This window comes from Suricata suricatta, chromosome 4, assembly GCF_006229205.1.
Source record: "Suricata suricatta isolate VVHF042 chromosome 4, meerkat_22Aug2017_6uvM2_HiC, whole genome shotgun sequence".
In the NCBI taxonomy this organism is placed as follows: Eukaryota; Metazoa; Chordata; class Mammalia; order Carnivora; family Herpestidae; genus Suricata; species Suricata suricatta.
Window position 1 is genome coordinate 136680942 of NC_043703.1, and position 19387 is coordinate 136700328.

A 19387-nucleotide genomic window follows, 5' to 3' on the forward strand; every position below is an offset into this window, starting at 1 on the left:
ACTCAGCAGGTGCTCTATTATATGAGGCAAAGGAAGAAAGGAGGGAGAAAGGAAGGAAGGAAGACCAGAGATCCCTGCAAACAAATTTGCAAATAATGAACAGCTGATCAAGATTTCTATGTGAAACCTATTTTTATCTATTAAACGTGATTGTCATGTCGCATCTGTTTTAATGTGATAGAGGTACCCAGCAGTAGTGCGCGTGCATGTCCCCGTTACAAAGACAGAAGGTGACACTAACACGAAGACAGGAAGAGCACAATTGTCCTATTCGTCTCATTTACAAAATGCCAGGGCTCCATTTTTAACTTGCTTCTATGACAACCGAAGGAAAATGGTTTCTTTGGACTCAACTACAAAGGGTTCCTTGGGAAGGGCCGGGGTCTTATCGAAGCATAAGCCTGTGGTGAGAAAGTTCCAAATGGCAAAGCCCAGAGGAAGGCAGTAGGCGGGGAGATCAGGCACAATGAAATCTGTATTTTTAGACTTCAAAAAGTTCAGGGAAAAATTTAGGTATGCTCTTATGATCACAAAGGTGTGCAGTTCAAGAGAGATGAGAAGTATTAAAATATGAACTCTTCACAATACAAGACCAGTGATCTCGGTGTTAGAAAATCTAAGTTGGGGGGTGCCTGGGTGGCTCAGTCGGTTAAGCCTCCGCCTTCGGTTCAGGTCAGATCTCACATTTGTGGGTTCGAGCCCCGCGTCAGGCTCTGTGCTGACAGCTAGCTCAGAGCCTGGAGCCTGCTCCGGTTCTGTGTCTCCTTCTCTCTGCCCCTTCCCCTCTCATGCTCTGTCTCTCTCTGTATCAAAAATAAATAAAACATTAAAAAAAAAAAAGAAAATCTAAGTTGGCCAGGAAAGCCAACATGTGGATGCCAACGCAGCTCCCTAATGAAGTCAGCTTTCCACAGGGAGGTGATGAAGGTAGGGCAGCCCTGGTGGGTGGAGGCTTCCAGCACATTTAAAGATGGTCACAACAACGGTTCTGTCAACTACATCTGAGCGCCAGCTCCATCAGGCAGGCACAGCAAAAGTATAACACTGAGAACTGAAGAAACCAAATTACATAAGTGCTATTTTGTGTCTGTCTTCTTCATCAGAAGTATTCTCATAGACATGCTAAACAATTAAGGTCAAGATGACATAAAGCCCAAGATAACTGATAAATCAGAAAGTGAGCCTCTATCTACATTAAATAATTCCAAGCCTCTGAGCTCAGGATAATTACATCCAGAGGCTCACAGAGAACCTGCTTATTAGAGAAAGCATTGTCTATGTTTGAGAGACCAGAGAGAATGGAAAGAGATTTCAGAAAAATAATGGAGGTCACCAAATGTTAATTCAAAAGGGACAAAGGAGGGGTACCTCGATGGCTTAGTGAGTTCAGCTCAGGTCATGATCTCAGGGTCATGGGATGGAGCCCTGAGTGGGGCTCTGTGCTGAGCCCAGCAAGGGTGTTAGGGAGAGAGCCGATAGGTGGTTGGAAAGAGGAAAGCCCCAAAGCCCCGAGGGCTGTACCCATGATGTAGCTGGACACGCGGAGAATCTGAACACACAATGAGACAGGGGGCGAAAACCAGAAGAAAGGAGCACCTCTTTTCCCCCAAATGACTGAAGGTATGTTTAAGTACAAATTTTTCTTTTCTTCTTTCAGGTTGTTAAGGGAATGCCATCAGCAGGAATGAAAAAGATATTCAATCACATAATATGCTTTGACAAGATCATAGGAGGCTCAGGGGAAAGAAATGCCATCTTCAGCCGTCTACTTACTGTTTTTGCACTGACAGGTTCGACAGCCATTGTGATCCAGTTTGAAACCGTAAACACAGTCCTTCTCCGTCAGTGTGCAGTTTGGTAACTCCCCACATGCAGGTGGATCAATTGTGATGTAGGTTGGTTCTAATAATAATAATAATAGAAAAAAAATCAATGAAACACATGATTACCTTTTAGATGCTATTCAACCTCTGAAATCACACACTACTGTAGTTGCAAGAAGAAAAACCAAACCCTCAACTTTCATACTTTCATCATATTCGTAAGCCCTGAAACAGAAAGATTTTTATTTAGATTTTTGAAAATCCCCACATTCTTTCTTTACATCTGAGCAATTTATGTGTCTTTTTGGTACCCTCACATAATACTTTCCCCATGGTCACCACTGCAGAAAGCAGAGGGGAGAGGTTAAATCAACTCCATGTAAATTGTCAACTATTCTTTTATTTTTTTCTTGATGTTTTCTGTTTCTTTTCTATAAAAATCAGGACATGGCTTCCAACTGTCAGTCAATTCTCCATTTTGCAACACTTCTGAAATCTGGATTTCCTGTCATTGATGTGACACTCCTTCAATTACTACAGACGCTATGATGGATAATAGGAACCAGGAGCTTGTGGGCCCAGGGCTGATTGGAGTGGCAGAGTCAGACACAAGCATCAGCAGGAAGAGCGAGCAGCCCTTCTGGGAAGAGATGCACAGAAGAAACCAAGGCCAACGGTGAAGCTTTACCTTCCCTGCCATGTTAATAAATGAAGAATTGTCCTAGGTCATCAAGTAATTACATACTTAGGCAAAGTGCATTACGGGTCTGTATGTTTGCAATGAATGCTTTTCTTAAATGCCTTCAAGCCTCACCCCACTCCAGGGAGAGGAGTGCTACTGTCCTCCCAATTCTATGGATGTGGAAATCTAGGATGCTCACTTGTCCCAGATCACAGAGTTGGTAAGAGATGGGCCCAAGTCTCAAACCCAGGCATTCTGGCTCCAAGGTCACAATCTTGGCTTCTGTGCAATCCAAGGCTCATTGTAACGGTCCTTGTTTTACAGTGCAGACATGGGGCAATTTATATAATGTAAGATCTTGGAAAGGGTGTTGGCAAAGGGAATAGGGCCACAGACATATTCCTGCAGGCTCTTTTTAACCAAAAGATACCAGGAACTTCTTCAGGATAAGCGGGTTCTCACAATCTTTGTGAAGAGCTAAGTACAGAATGTCTCTACCTAGGTTTCCACAAATGGAAAATATGAGGTGCAGAGAGGGTGACTGGCTTATCTAAGTTTACATAGCAACCCAGTAGCAGGCTGGGAATAGAACAGAGGTTCCTGACCTCCTGTCCAACACTCTATCCATTAGTTCACACTGTCTTCTCAAGTTTCATCTCCAGTTACCATGGAAGAGAGACTAAAATAAGGGTTTTAGCCGCCACTGCTAAGATCAAGGGTTCTAAATTTTTACCCATCTGCTAAAAGAGGCCAATGATTCAGCTCTTCACAGGTAGCGAGCAACTCGGACTTACGTAAGGGATGCTTTGATCGGCATTCTCCCAGTACAAATACGTATGAAGAGGGTGTAACACTTTCTCTATTTTTACTCCAACATGATTTGAAGAATATCTCCCTGAAATTTTTATATAAACTTTCTTTTTATATAAACTGCAGTGAAATTTCCAGTTTCCTTCCATCACTAAAGTATCTGTTCTCACAGGTAACTGTGAACGTCCAAAAGTAGTTCTAAGTTGAGGCAAGTTTTAAGATGCAGTGAGTTAAATACAGCTATGCTTCCTTCTTACATCCTTTTAACATTTACTGTGAACATCTCTGGTTTTCAAACCTATATAGGTTTTCTTTTATCACTACTGTTACCAGTCACCCCAAATAAGGACTCCACTTCAGCCTTCAGCCACAAGACGACCAATGTTTTGTCAGCATCATTCTAACCAAAACCTAAGACACGGCAGAGGGCCTGTGTCACCTTTAAGTAACCAGGCTATAGATTTTCCCACAGAGGAAGGAGTCAGGTCTATGTTCTAGAGCGAGGAGGGCAAAAATCAGGGCTGGATTCTGAACTCTGTGTCCCATGCTTTAGGGAGTGGCTGATGGGTAACAGAACATTTTGAGTGTGTCTACATGGGCCAAACAAAAGTTTGAATTCTTTACTGACATTTAAGTTTGTGAAAAACTTTTGCTTCAGAGAATGTATTATGAAAGAGTATATATTTGGGCAGATTACACTGATGCTGGAAATGCTTAATAATCATAGAGGGGATAGTATGGAATTTTACTTTCAGTGAATTTTAGGGATTCATTAAGAGAGTTAACAGTGAGGTACATTTTTGATCCATATCATGATTGATGGATGAGATCAGAATTGTGATCTGTGGCTAGAAAAACGAAAAAGTAATGGAGTTGTTGAGAATCAGAACCGCAACACTGACTCGAACGGTCCCACAACTTATCCAAACAGCTTCATCAGCTAAGTATATATATAGTCACAGAGGTAGAGCAAGCACACATTTCTCCAGGAGAGGAAATACCCTGAATGTGTTTCCCTACAACATTCAGGATAACAGCATTTGCTCAGCTTAATAAATTAAAAGAAAATGCATAGAAGAGATGTTTAGTAGGTGCTGGTCCTGAAATGCTGCCTTGTAAATATTTTAGATAAAACCAGTCCTACTGGATGTCTTCCAGGCCTCAGATAATATGGTAGAATGCAAGAAGCAAAAAAATTTTCTGCCTTTAAAATTGTATTTCCCCTTCATTTATGATGTATTAGATGGAAAAAATTGGGAAGTACATACATTTCAAATTATGTCTCCCTCAATATTTAATATTAAAACACAGAAAAACTCAACAAAACCATTTACTCATGAAAATTGTCAATTTACTCTAGAGCTAGTCAATTTCCTCTCAATAGGTTAGGCTGAATACAACAACGCTCAATGTGATATATTCAATATAGACAGAAGTTGAACTGTTTTTAGAAAGCATTTTAACACTTGTCATCTCGTTTTAGGACATTTAACAAGTAAGTATTGTTTTCCTGTTCAAGTACAAGCTGGAACAAATTTTAAAAGCCTTTTGAGGGTGGCGAGGCACGGTTTTGGGGGGTACTTACTGCTGGTGCCCTAGGTCACTGGAGGAAATGGTGATCTGTAACAAACACGTGTGTAGACAACTAGCTGTCTACCATTTCATCTGAAGTCATGCATTATGTTCTATTCCCTTCCATCATTCTCTCAACATTTTAGTGCCCAGTGTCCTACCCTGTGGGCCCTCTCTGTACTAGAGTTCCATAAGAACGTGGTCCCAACAGGAATATGCAACTACAACTTATCTAGCAAAAAGTCTGCTATTATCATAAATGGACCTGAGAGTTTGCTCTCAGTCCAATACATTCACATGTGTATCTCTGAAGTGGTCCTATTACTAACACCAGAGCAGTGTTTTGCGAAAGAAAGACTAGTGCAATTCAATTTCTTATTCCAAAGTTGATTAACTCAAAAGTGAGACCCATGTGATACCATCCTGAATTGGAGGGTTTAAAATCAACGCTACATTTAGGGTCCTTACAGAGTGAGATCATTTGCAAAGTTTCTATCCGAAAAAGTTCTTGGTGTGGGAAGAGGGAATTTTAAAGAATCCAGAATCGTGATATCATGGTATGATTGTTTCTAATCCAGATACATAAAGAAGCTCAAGGAGGTGTTAGGTTTGGGAAATGTGCGTGTGGCCGTCAGAGCATCCTTAACTGGGTGTGTCAGGAACTGCTACTACCTCCCAGTTTCTATGTGCAGAAGTGTTCTGAATATGGAGGATATCCTGATGAGTCTTGGCCCCAAGACCAGAAGATTCTCACGTAAATCCTGCACTTCTATGCTCTTATATGACATGGGATATGTCATATCGCCTTTTGGGAAGGATGGCGGCAATGCTGTGCCCTTGGCAGGTTTGGGGACTATCTGTTGAACAGAGTCCTGCTATGACTTTTGGAGACACTGACACATCATGGTAAATGACGCCTGTCATGTGGAGCAAAGAAAACTGTCCCCATTCAAACCGGCTGGGCGGAGACGTGTTAGTGGGCCCCTTTCACAGGAGAGCGATGCTCTTGGATCTCCTCACCGAGAAGAATGAGAAAATACTTGCACAAAGGTTGGGTGTCTGGCACAGGAAGCTCAGTGAGGTACTGCTTACAGGATCAGCCTGAAATTCCATCTCATCTTGTATTGAATCAGCTGAGGAATTAAAGAAATACCTTAATGTCCTCCAAAGGAAGAAGGCTTGAAACAGCAGGAATTCATTGTCTTTGGCTACAACTATTTCTAAAGGGAACCCTGGAACCGCTTCTTTGTGGAGAAGAATTCTAGAAATATTTTCTGAGCCTGGAAGCAATAAAGAACAAAAATGGGTGTTTGTTACGTCTACATCCAGTTTGCTTGCTGCTTCCGACCCCGCATCTGAGTGGGGGTCGCTGCTCTCCTCTGCCTGTTTTCCTCAATTATTTTCAAAGACTCTCTGAGCACTGCACACTGTCCAGAAGAGCTATTTTTACAAAAACCCTTGGGGTTGTGTTAGGAGTCCAGATGTTCAGCCACCAAGTCTTCTCCTAAGTCTTAGAGAACGAAATTCTGGAAGGAAGCCTATAATATGCAGTAACATAAACACATACTGCTTTTTTGTTTTACATTTATTTAAAATTTAGGGGTAGCTATTTTTTGTATCTCAGGAAGCCCAACAAAATCCTTACTAGAAAAAATATTTCCAGGAAAATGTCCATCTTTTGTGAGATGCAGAGAGCCTCACAAAGTTTCTGAAGAACACCACCAATATTTTACATTGATGTTCAAGTATTTTTTAGGAGAAACTTTATCTACTCAGTGGACATGTTAAGGCCCTGTGGTCACAGTTATTTTGATTGAGAGTACAGAGTTAAAATCATTATTTTAACTCCAAGGCCACAGCACTAGACTGTAAAATAATGTATATTTGATTATTTAGGAGATATAAATGTGTCAAGCAAATGTAAACTCTCTTTTTATATTTTATAAAAAAATCCTCCACAATGAGGGGGAAGAAGATGAAACAAATTTAACCTTTTAAGACGTTGATTTCAAGTTTTAGTATCAGTCCTTTAGTCATATCAGATAGTTTAACACCTTTGGGACAATAACACAACAACAAAAAATATATTTTGGCCTTCAGTTATTTTAAAATGTGTAATAATCATGTGAATTTGCTCCTGAAATAATTTATATAATAGCTAGTTATTCCTATTTCGAGCAGCTATAGCTTAAACGAAAATGTTAATAGATGCTTTTAACTTGGTGTCTAATCTGTATTACTCCATTGAACTTCTGGTTTTGAAATAATGCATACAGGGTTCTTCTCATTACCTTGATTACTATGAGCTGTTTATCTCCCGCAAATAATACTAATTATCTCCATTGAGAAAGGTGTGAAGCACTCTTTCTGATTAGCAACCCTGGGAAGGCTGACAGCCAATTAGCAGCTCTTGAGCTGGGGAAGGATGGGAGGTGTTGCGGGGGATGGAGAAGGGCACTTGTGGAAGACAGGCAGGGCCATCCCTCCTGGGTTGGTCTGAAGCACTGCCTCCAAAGTTGGGGGGGGTGTCATTAGCTCTCCTTCCAGATTTTGACCTTCTCTAAGAGTCCTTCCCACCCCTGCGGCGGTCTGGGTGGGAGGCTGGTCTGCTGCGACCATATGAGCACATACATGTGCATGTGCACACAGGCTAAGAGAAGTCTTCCTGGAAAAACATCATTACAGGCACCTTTCTAGAAAAAGTTTTTTTTTTTTTTTTTTTTTAAGGCAGATGCATTTTAACATTTCTTTTGAAAGTTAAGGAAGTTTTCAAGTAGAAGTCACAAGATAAATGATGTTTATTCCTCTCTGCCTCTTATTTACCTCTCCTTTTGGACTTTAATAATGGTTTGTGTAATGTTAGGCAGCTCTTCTCTGAAATTCATGAGCCTGCTTATTCAATTGTGAGGCAAAGCTGAACAATTAAGTTCTCTTTTCAGACCTAATTCACGCATACTGTTAAGATTTTTTCTAATTAATTACTTATTTTGGGCTGGACTTGGTTAAGCCATGTGAATATCTAATGAATATGGGAAAATTCCAAAGCTTCCCTTCCTTTATAAGGCTAAATATATCAGGTCTCCTGTAGCCAACCAGTTACTGTTGGCCTGGCCAGGGCCATAAAACTGGAGATAAAGTTGGATAAGACAGAACCAAAGGAGATAGCTTATCTGTTTTGCTGTGTCTTCATATGTCATTCTGTCACCACAGTGGCTTTTCAAAGGTGACCATAGTCAGAATACCAGTCCAATAACTCACCAAATTGTCAACATAATTACTGCCCGCGAAGAGAAGTAAAGATGAAATTTTCCCAAATGATGCCAGAGGGGAAACTATTAATGTAGACGATAAGAAGAAAAAAGACGGAAGATACAAAAATTCCCTAATCTGGAAGGTGGGGATTTCCATGGGGTATGGATGTGTATTTAAGAAAGTCTAATTAAGTCATGGAAAAAACTCTACAGCTGGAGTTTTCAAATTCTTTCAGCCACTACATACTCAGTGATCTTTTTTCCTTTGTATATATTTCTCATAACACCACCTACACCCTTGTAATTTCTAAAGTACTTATCACAGAGCAGTTTCTTTATTTTAAAATGAGTAGTGTGAAAATGTTCCCAAGATTCATATTATTTTATGGTCAGATAGAGAAGTGACCATATATTTACTTTAGACCTATTTATTAACTTTGTATGCTTTTTCCAAGGGACTTGGCTGTTGGAAATATTTTTCTTCCTTTATCAATCTCATATTTAATAGGAAAAGACAGTAGTATGATTCTGAGGTTATTATTAAAAGACCACAAAAGACAAATTAAAAAAAATTTTTTATATAGAGTGGGATATCTTTTTCCAGGAATTCAGCTTGCGAGAGCTCATAAAATGATTGGATTCCAAGAATAATTTGGATCTTTTATACTTGTCTTATATTATTTTTATTGTCCATTTTCCTAGAGAACATATTTGGTAATCTTTAACTAGAAATAACATGCGACATTTATAAGTACATTTGTATACGTGTGTATATACACACATTTTAAGAGCTATACTGAACCTGGGTGCGTCCGGCGGTCAGAATTTTGGTATCTTAACCCAACCCTCTGGGAAATGACGGAGGCCCAGAGAGGAAAGGTCCCTGCTTTAGGAACAATGGTTTATTCATGGTTTATAACCTTAGCACTAGGCATAGAACTTGGCCCACGGTCGTGCTAAATGAATGACTAAAGAAGAAAAAAGACATCTGGGCACTGAAAGTCAGGGCACATATTTTGAAGAAGAAGGGCTCCCACCCAAGACTGTCCTTAACAAGCTGACTCTCTAATTGACACTAACAAGCTAATCTCCTTGTGGAGGACTGGACAGGAAGTTCCTGAGCATCCTCATGGCTCTACTGGTCCTTGACACAGAGTAGGTACTCGACAGATGAGCTTCTCTCAGCAGCATGCTAGACCAGAAGGCTGCTGTGAACCTGACACTCTAATAATAGTGAAACCAGAGTGAAAATCCCCAAAGCCAAGCAGTCAAACTGAGAAACCCAGTGATGATACTCCATTGCCTACATTATGACCTGCACCTCTGGCTTGCGAAGGCACGCAGGTGTACAAAGCATTGTAGGTCTCCTTTCAAAATTCTTAACGTAAAATCTGACACCCCAAATTTCACTCATCTGGAGAATCCACTTCTGTGACTACCTCAATTCACCAACGGTGCCAAATGGATGAAGTGTTACTAAAATAGTCCTGATGCACTTTACTTTGCCATGAAAACAAAGTCCGGCAAGAGTCAGAGGGAGAAAAGGGACAAGTCCAAACCCGAATGCACAGGGCACTGACGATGGCATCCCGGTGCCTGGCACCTGGAGGGGGCCGAGCAGTCTATTTTTTTTACTCAGTGGGGACGTGAGTGCCACTATCAGGGCCCAGTGCCTGGACAGGAATGAGGCTGGGCAGACCTGAGTACAGAGACAGCTGGGGAGAACAGCTTGCATGCCCTCCAGAGGTTGGGGGGAGAGAGGGTAGCGCACACATCCCTGGGCAGTGGCAATAGGCCTTCCTGGAGGTCTCAGAGCAAGGTCAAAATTCCTGAACCAGGCAGAGGCTCAGGAAAAGAAACAAGATCAAAGGCCAGGCCGCAAAAGGTCAAAATAAGAGCCACTGGGTCTTAGCACTGAGACCAGAGCCAGGAACAAGAATGGCTCTGAATCTGAGCCTCATGGTCAAGTACTTTCATATTCACCATCTTACTTTCCCTGCCCTCTCCCTTCTCACGATGGGGGTTTAAGGAGAAGCAACGCCAAGGACACGGACTTGGAGTCAGGAGATTTAGCATAAGTCCCCATTCTTTTATTACCTGGTGTGCGAGGCTGAACCTCTCTGAGCTTCTATAAAATGGGAATATCTGTTATTCCAACCTCACGACATCACTGTAAGGCTGAAATAAGATCACAAGGAGGGACAACAAACTCTAGGGGGATACAAGGGTATTACTTGTTGCTATAATTACTGTTGTAATGGCTCTCCTGCCTGCTTGGAGCTAGAACTGGTCTCAGATGATGGCTGAGTAAATGAACTATGTGCCCTTTTGCAGGCCTTAAACATTCAGCTGATAAATGGTGCAACAGCTGGCTTGGCATTCCGAACCCTGACCATTGTAACTTAAGCATCATTTTCTATCTCCAGCGATTACACGAAAAGCATCTGGGATGTGGGTCCGTCCATGACATCCTTTCATATGGTCTGGTAAGCTTTGGAGCGTGTTAGTGACCGGCCACTGGCGCCTTTCACGTTTGCTGAGTAGCAGTCTGATATCATTGTTCCGCATTTTCACTGTGTCCGTGGTGTCTCGAAGAGAACAGAAATCTCTTCGTAATCAGCTTACCCAGCGTGAGTTGAGACAATGGTTCTGTGCGCCTGGCTGACCCTGTTCTTCCTCTCCCATGATGGGGGCCTTGCTGGATCCTTGGGGAGGAGGGCAAACTCATTACACCACAATATGGAATATTTGCATAGCTTTGCTAGTGGTTTTGCCATTTTTAAGTTGCAAGAGGATACAGAAGACCCAGCTCTAAAAGCTGCCTTTGATGAGCAAATCTTAGTTTGGTCAATCATCAAGTGATCTAAGACATAGGTCAACAGTGAGAGATGAGAGTTCAACCAAGACTTTCTTAACAATACTGGGGGCATTTCACTCAAATAATAATGTGCTCAGTGTCTCTCTTACAGGACTGTAGAGCAGGCCTACTGAATTAATCCTGCCTAAAATCTTCATGGAATCTTTCTAAAACTTGGTTCCCAGAAGCATGAAAGAGTCACGATCTTAAAAAGATCTGAACTTGCTGATCCCTCTCCATCAGCAAAGCCTATGAACTGCCCAACCTGTTTATTATGATCTCTAAGCATCTTTTTTAGATACAATTTTTAATGGAGAGACTCCTGAATTGATTTAAAAAGGGAGCTGATATGCAGAGCAACAGCTTTCCAATTGAGATGAAAAAGACCACCATTTCTTGTCTTCCCACTGATGTCCAAAGCAATGGTTCCAGGGACACAGTGCAAGGCAGAGGCACAGGCAAATTGTAGGCACTGAACACCTAAACAGGCATTCAATACACCTCACCAATTCCAAAGTAGATCCAAAGCAGCCTCAAGTTGTATCAAAGCATGTATACTTTTTTAAAGTGAGGAACTGAGGGCCAAGGTAAATTTTAAGTAGAAGAGAATTTCCTACAGCCAGGGATGAGGTCAGCACCCAGAGTGCATGCTGGGAGGTCCTGCCCGGTTGACCATGTGGCTCACAGACTCCGCTCTCAGTGTGCCCCAGCAGCCAAGGGGAAAAGTCAAACTCAGAGTGCTTTAGGATTCTAAGGTTTCCCAGGGACCAAGTAATTTGCTGGCGTTAGAAGTTTCTTGGGGGTTCTTGGTGGTGTTTCACAGCGGTGTGGTAAAATAAGAGCTGGAACTTTGTACTGACTCTTATTTTAGACTGGTGGCCAGCATTAAATTCTGGGGTCTCCGGTGGTCTGCACGGGAACTGGCATCTGGTTTCAAAAAGACATGATAAATCCAGCTGGGTTCTCAAGTGTGAAGATAAAATCGTATTGTGTAAATTTTATGTGCAAAGAGGTATTCATTCTGCAGACAGAAATGGTAAACATTTGGTCTAACTGCTAATAATTCAACTCAAATTAAAAAAAAAAAGTGTGAAATGCCAAGGCATCATCATCCTGTGTTTCTGACAAATATCAAAAAAGTACTCCATGTTCATTATCGCTCATTACCGATCGAATGTAGATCAAGCTGATTGATGGTATGACCCCTGGACTGAAAGGTGGCCCTGCTGGGTCCCCTGGTAACAGACTCCCCAGTCTGCACGCTGATGGATATGGGAAGTAACTGGGGGAGAGATGACAACAGAGGGGTGGGGTCTGGCCCCTGCCCTCTCGGCAGCCACCTCCCCTAGAACATCCACAAATGGCCAGAGGACATTTTTTAGTAGACATTTTCATTCCTGCAGGGCTTTTTTTTTTTCTACAATAATATCACAGCAGACATTTTATACACTTGAGTAACATTTTATCTTCAACAATCAGACAAACGCAGAACAGACAATACTTGTAAATAGGGCCTCTAGAACAATTAATTCACCGGGTAACTCACGATCTCCATAGCTAACCCTTGTGTATTAATCACTGTGAAATCGTTTTGGTCTTATAAGATAATGTAGGAATCACTATCTCTTTTAAAAGAGTTATTTCTATAGGGAAATTATTTTAGTCTAATTTATTGAAAATATGTTTGCACAGAGCCCCTGTAACTTCACAAAAATGTAATATATGGCCATTTAAATAAATGCTTCTAGCCCCTAGAAGTCATAAAAAAAATACTCTGTAGTAAGTGAATTGATTTTTTTTTTAATAAACACACCAGGAGTTATACTTACAAATAAGTATTATTGCTAAAAGCCCTCACTTTCAGAGGCTATATGCCTGTGCTCAAATGCTATTCATGTTAAAATTCTATTTGAAACTTCTCTTTGGAGTTGCTCTTAGAGCAAATTACTATGTCATAGAAGACAAAGTGCCTTTATTTTACTGTCACTTTTTGCTTTCTCTGAATGATTTTACCCAGCTAGATCATCTACTTTTTTCCCACCAGACTTAGATGTGAATAACTGACTGTTTCCTAGAGTCTGATAAACCTTGAAAGTTAGGGGTCTGTGAGGCTAAGGACATTCAAAAGCCTGTGCTGCAAGCCCCAACGCCAGTTTCAACAAAGGAGTATCAAAAATTTTCTGAACGACTGTATATCTGCAAGAACTGTACAGTTTTCCCACAGAATTATTTTGAAAGGAAAAACACTTCACTTGGATACATAAATATTGGTACATGAAACAGAAGTTCACTACCTTATCAGTGGACCTTGTCTTGGTATAAACAAACCCGCTTTCACATGAAAAGTGCTGTCAGGTACTTTAAGACAGGTGTGTTGAGAGGTGCGCCTGGGTGGCTCAGTTAAGCACCTCACTTCTGCTCAGGTCATGATCTCACTGTTTGTAGGTTCGAGCCCCATATTGGGCTCTGTGTTTTGACAACTCGGAGCCTGAAGCCTGTTTTGGATTCTGTGTCTCCCTTCTCTCTCTTTGCCTCTACCCCACTCAGGCTCTATCTCTCAAAAATGAATAAACATTAAAAAACAAAACAAATCAGGTATGTTGTGACCAATCCATTCCCTAGAACAGAGGTAAACAATGGAGGGAGATTTTAAAATAAGATGGTCTAACACAGCTATGGTTAAGTACAGCAGAAAATCTCTGAAAATCTAGAAAATGTGATTATTAGTTAACATGGTGAATCGTATCCACTGACAAAAAGCTAGAAGAACACCAATTCTGCTACGTCGGGGTAATGGCTGTTTACCATAAAGAAAGCGGGATCTTTCTTTTTAAGCCCATGAGCCTTTTCTGAAGGGCATGTTTCTTAATAACCTTCATTAACTTCTGTTTGGTTGCCTAAGAGTTGTCTCTTATCCAAAAAAAGTTTAACACAGTCTCAGTAGAGATTGTGTTTATTTAAGCTTGTTGGAAAAACATTCCTATCATTTCAAGAATGACTAAATATTTTTCATTCACATAGTTAGCATTCCAGACTATGTTTTCCTGCCTCTGTTGATTAGATGAAAATTAGCAGGCCCAAGTCTGAACTATTAGATCCAATTATTATCTACGCAGGAAAATTATGAGACACCTAGCAATAATGCCCTTTTAGGTATGGGAAGTGGAGGGCAGGAGACATGAGGAGCAGCCCGCCCCTGGCCGGCTACTGCCAACAGGAAAACACTTCATAGCTATGACTGCTGGAAGAGCTGTAAAATCAGAGGCAGAGGTTTTTCTAATCACGCGTTTCACGATCAGCTCCGAACAATCCCGATCTAATGTTATTTGAAATATCTAAAGCTATTTTAAATTACGGAGAAAAATCACAACACTATGAAGTTCATCCAGGAAAAATTTCTGAGGCTTTAGGTTAAATACCTACCTAGGTTAAGACACAGTCATGTGCTCTGCATCTGTTACCCAACATATGGCCTTATTTGGATGTGCAAAAAAGAAAAAAAAACAACAACCCAGACTGTGCTATATTTCGACTTCCATTTATGGAGCTAGTTTTCAGGACACTTAAGAGTTAAAGGATGAAAGGGCATGCCTAACGGTCTTTGAGATATTACGAGTGTCTTATTATTCTTGGCCTACTAATAATAGCATCGTATATGGCACTGAAGCAATACCACCCATACAGTGAGTTTTGATCCCTGTTTGATGTATCAGAATGTTAATATCATGTGACCCTGTGGCGTCTTTGACTTCACTGCCTCTTGGGTCAGCCAAACTATGTTTGATTCTTTGCCACAGAAGCAGTAGCTTAATCATCTGAGATACTGTTTGATGAGGAAGTATTATGGGCAGGGCTGGAAACATTTTTTCTCATTTTTAGGAATTCCCACCCAGATATGTGCCTGGTACAGACTTTTCTGGCAGCCCAGGAGAAATTTCACTTGAAGGGCAGCTTGATTCAAATGATACCATCAGCATTCATGGGAAAGAATATAGTGCTCCTATAAAATTAGGATTGAGGAGGAGGAAGACACTATGTTTGACAGCTCATTGACCTCCAACACTTCAGAGAGAAACACAGCAGTGTTCCGGTGGGTGGGCTGACCTTGAGGTGGCTTACTCCATCCACACAGGTCAAGAGAAGCCTAATGCTTTTCAGCAGGGTCTCCAGCAGGATCAGGATTACCCAAGTAGGAGACCTAAGAAAGCCAGGTACCTTGAAGAAAGATGGTTGACTGTTGGTTCAATCACATTTTATCCTTAGTCCAGAGAATTAGCAAGAATCAATGCAAAGGAATCTCTTATTCTTCCACTTCAAGAGCTGGCCTATTCCAGGTTAGCAGAATTATTAGGCCTGGCTGAAACGCAGCTCAGTTCCACATAATAATTCTGCAAAAGGCACTCCTTTTAAGTTTTTATTTTTTTGATTTTTTTTGGACCTGAAATAGAGTAATATGACAGACTCTCATATACCCATTATCTAGCTTTGATAAGCTACCAATAACTCTCTGATTTCCTGAGATAGGAAAGAGATTTGCTTTTGCTTCAGAGCAACAGAAATAGTAGAAAGAAACTTGCTATTTGCCCAACCACAAGCATGGAATTTATTTACTGGCAACCTAAGTCTTAATATTGAATATTACCTATGAAACCTTACCTGCGTTGTTCCTAATTTTTGATAAGTGATACTCCTGGTGTTGGCTCCAAAATGCCCCAGGTCATCGAAACCAACAAATCCTCCCAGCAAGAGACTGTGCACGCTGGGCCTGAAGGACACTCAGGTCACAGTGGCCACCTGGGTGGGGCCCAGCCGTAGCCCAAGATGAGACAGCAGATTGGGCCCCACATCAAGACTTCAAGACTTCGAAGCGACAACAAAATTCTGATCTCTTGCATCAGGTGTGGCAGCCAGGCTGACCGCATTCATACCTGTTCACATTTCTTGCATTTTTCTTCCTGAGTCATCAAGGGTATGTCATATACACCTTAAAGCCAAAATTTCCCTCCCCAACACCTTTTCTTACCTAATTTTATAATTAAATTATAAAACACACTTTTGCTTTTTAAGGGAAAATGGTACTGTGTCCTTAACACATTCTGACATTAAGAATCAGCATAGGCACCATTTATGTCTGATATTACTGGGAAAAAGTTAAAGTGTTTTCAATATTGAATTGTGATGTGAAAAAATATTCTAGCCAAAATAACAAGGGCAGCGGCACCTATGTACTTGCAAGGCAGGTCTTAAAAGCAGAACATTAAACTTGACAGTGAGCATTAGGCTTGTGGGCTGAACTGAAGAGGGAATAAACCACAGTTTACAAACCAGTGTTGGAAGAGCCCCGTGGCTGCCCTGGGAGGGAGCCGAAGAGCTCTGTGCTCATCAGGAGAATGAGCGGTCAACTTCAAGCTAATGAGTCCAGCTCGCCTGTAGACATCCTGGCCCACCGTGTGCCAAACACACTCAGTCTAACACTCTTGCTTCCTATACTCAAAGTGCATTTTCAAATATAAGCATTCTTTTTTTAAGTTTATTTATTTTGAGAGACAGAGAGCAAGCAGGGGCGGGACAGAGAAAGAGGGAGACAAAATCCCAAGCAGGCTCTGTGCTGTTAGCACAGATCAGTGCTTGATCTCATGAACTGTGAGATCATGACCTGAGCCGAAGCCAAGACTCGGATGCTAAACTGACTGAGCCCCCCAGGAGCCCCTCAAATATAAGCATTCTGACATTATTCTTTCTTCATCTGATCAGGGTCAGCATGTGAGGTTCTGGTTACGGTAACCTCTACCAGAGTTGCCACAGGGCCTTTCTCCTTCCTCAGCTTGGGAGGAAGTCTGTAAGAGGAGTTTGCTTGATTTCCTTCTCTAGGCTCTTGCTCCCTCCATAACCCATTTATTCATCAACAACTTCTGAGCACCTACTTACAGGTCAGATGCTGTTTTGCGGATTTAAAAAATATGATAAATTCCTGGTGCACGTGGGAGGAGCCTCTCTCAGGCTACGGAAGATCCTGGAGCACAGTCCACGGCCAGGGCTCTGGGAACACGCTGCTCTGTTGGTTTGACCCATATGACCTTGGATAAGTTACACGTGTTCTAAACTATGGGTTCTGGGATGATACATTAGGATGCTGCTACCAGAGGTCATTTGTGAGGATCCAATGAGCAGATGCTCTTAACACACACAGGCTGGCTCCGTCTGTGTGCAAGACACGTTAGCTGCTGTCCTGAAGGGCTATCAATAAGAGGACACACATGGTGCTGGATGCCGGGGAAGCCCTCATTCTGTTGTCTCCCTTTTCTGTTTCCAGATTTTATGGCGATAAGGACACAATTTCCATCTGTATGCTCACACTGTGCTGCAAACTTTATCTGCTGTTCCATTCTCTTCCATCCTAGCTCTTTAACAAGGACCAGAAAACAAACCATGTGACTGAAGAATAAGAGGGAAGGAGAAGAAAAGCCAGCAGAGCAAAACCCAAGAGTACAGTCAGCTACAGACTCACACGACGGAACGGCTTATCTGTATACCTGAATTGGGTGTTGACAATAACTTGGTAAGACTCAATCATGAGAGGACTTAAGTGCCAATTTAAAAAGCACTTAGGTCCTTGTGAATTGAGTTAGCTATCAAGTCAAAGCCTCGTCTTGAAGGGCCCTGGTTCCCCTGTGCTCCAGGAGGAATGAACCAAGCGCGTGGCACTGTCATCTGGAAGGTATGAATCTCCAGTGACAACGGCAGTCACAACAGTGTGTGTCCCCCCAGCAGGTCCTGACACACCATAGTGCAGTAATCTATTTAGAAAGAATCTCAAACCACAATCTTTGTGTGGGCTCTCTCATCTCATTCAGGCTCTGAGTGCCCCGGGACTGGAGCTAACAGGGAGCGCCAACATTGTTATGCAATTGTGCGCAAAGGAATTCAGTGTGCACAAATACCAGTGTTTCTGGTTTTCTCCAAGTCACTGCGGCCGATTATTACACATTAACACCTGGCTTTCTTCTTATTTCATCTAACCTTTTCGCTATTCTGAGATCACCTGATTTTTGTTTAAATATGCTACTGAAAAAAATTACTTTCAAATAGTGCCAGGTCCTATAAACTAAGCAATAAGAAAGATTCATTCACCTTACATTATAAGTTTATTATTATTAATATATAACCTCTTAGTGTTCAGTCTTAAAGCTGCATGGCAAAAAAAAAAAATTAAAAAAAAAGTTGCATGGCTATTTTTTGATCCCATTCTAGAAAGAATCTGTCTTCCTACTACATCTTACAAGGGAAGTTACTGGACAGCAAGCACAATTGTATATGAAACTCACTACTTAAGTTAAAAATAAAGAAACTCAACATAATCGAGTTCTCTGAGGACTAGAAAATGGGGCGTGGTGAAGGCTGGACAAAGAGGGAGAAGTGCCATAAAGGAGAGACTGAGGAACCGAGGCCAGCAGAGCTCAGAGCTTGAAATCGAGGTGCTGAGTTCCAGCAAGGAGGCTCTCTGGACCTGAGGCTTGGGAAGGAAATGTGTGATGGGGGTCAAAGGCATCCTCCCCATCCCTCAGCCCCACCCCAGACCTCCTCAGACTCGGGGGAGGAGGATAGGTGGGAGAGCACAGCAGGAATAGCCAGAGGAGAGGTCAAACCACAAATGACCTCCTCCTCTGTCACCCTACTCCCCCCGACACAGGGCCAAGAGCCAGAGATGAAGAGAGACGAGTAAGAAAACTGGAAATGGGGGCGTGAGTACACAGATGCCATCTGGGAGCATGGGAAAAGGACAGAATGTAGCTGAATCTGACAAGAGTCCTGTGTGTCCCATCGCGGCTACCGAACGGCAACGGACCTTGGAGGGAACTACAGAAATCCCACTCAACCTTAATGTCTTCATCTTTAAAATGAGATGACGAGGCCTTCAGCACAGCGGTGCTGTGTGAATTAAATGACATAAGGTACCAAAGTACAAGGTACAAAGCACTTACTGCACAGTACCTAAATACGGGCATGCCTTTTCTCCTGGTATAGTATAAAACAGGCTAAACTATTTTTTTTGACTTTAATGAGGAGTTGTCTCTTATTTTGATCATATGTGAAGTGCCGTAAAGGATAGACTGTCTGGTGTTGCATTTGGACAATCAGAAGTTCTTAATACATTTTTTGGAATGAACAGCTGACCAAAACTATCACTCTTTTCTCAAACAGTGGAAGATTAGATCACAGCTCCGGGTAGATATTGTGAAACCAAAATCTAATGTTCACTCCCTCTCCAAACACCTGCATGATGCACAAATAAATCAGTCCGTTTCTCACACAGAGATCTTCCTTGTCACTAAGTTTTCCTTCTCTCTCACTGTGGTGGGTATGCGAATGAATGCAAAAGTGTCCGCCTTTG

General features: G+C 41.8%; 1 protein-coding gene across 1 annotated transcript in view; it reads right to left on the reverse strand.

Annotated features, from left to right (window-relative positions):
- CRIM1 (cysteine rich transmembrane BMP regulator 1) overlaps positions 1–19387 on the reverse strand; it is a 186356-nt gene that overhangs the window by 46465 nt on the left and 120504 nt on the right. Inside the window, exon 8 of the mRNA XM_029937961.1 lies at positions 1774–1902. Within this exon, the coding sequence (XP_029793821.1) occupies positions 1774–1902 (129 nt within the window). The remainder of the gene's footprint in view (positions 1–1773; positions 1903–19387) is intronic.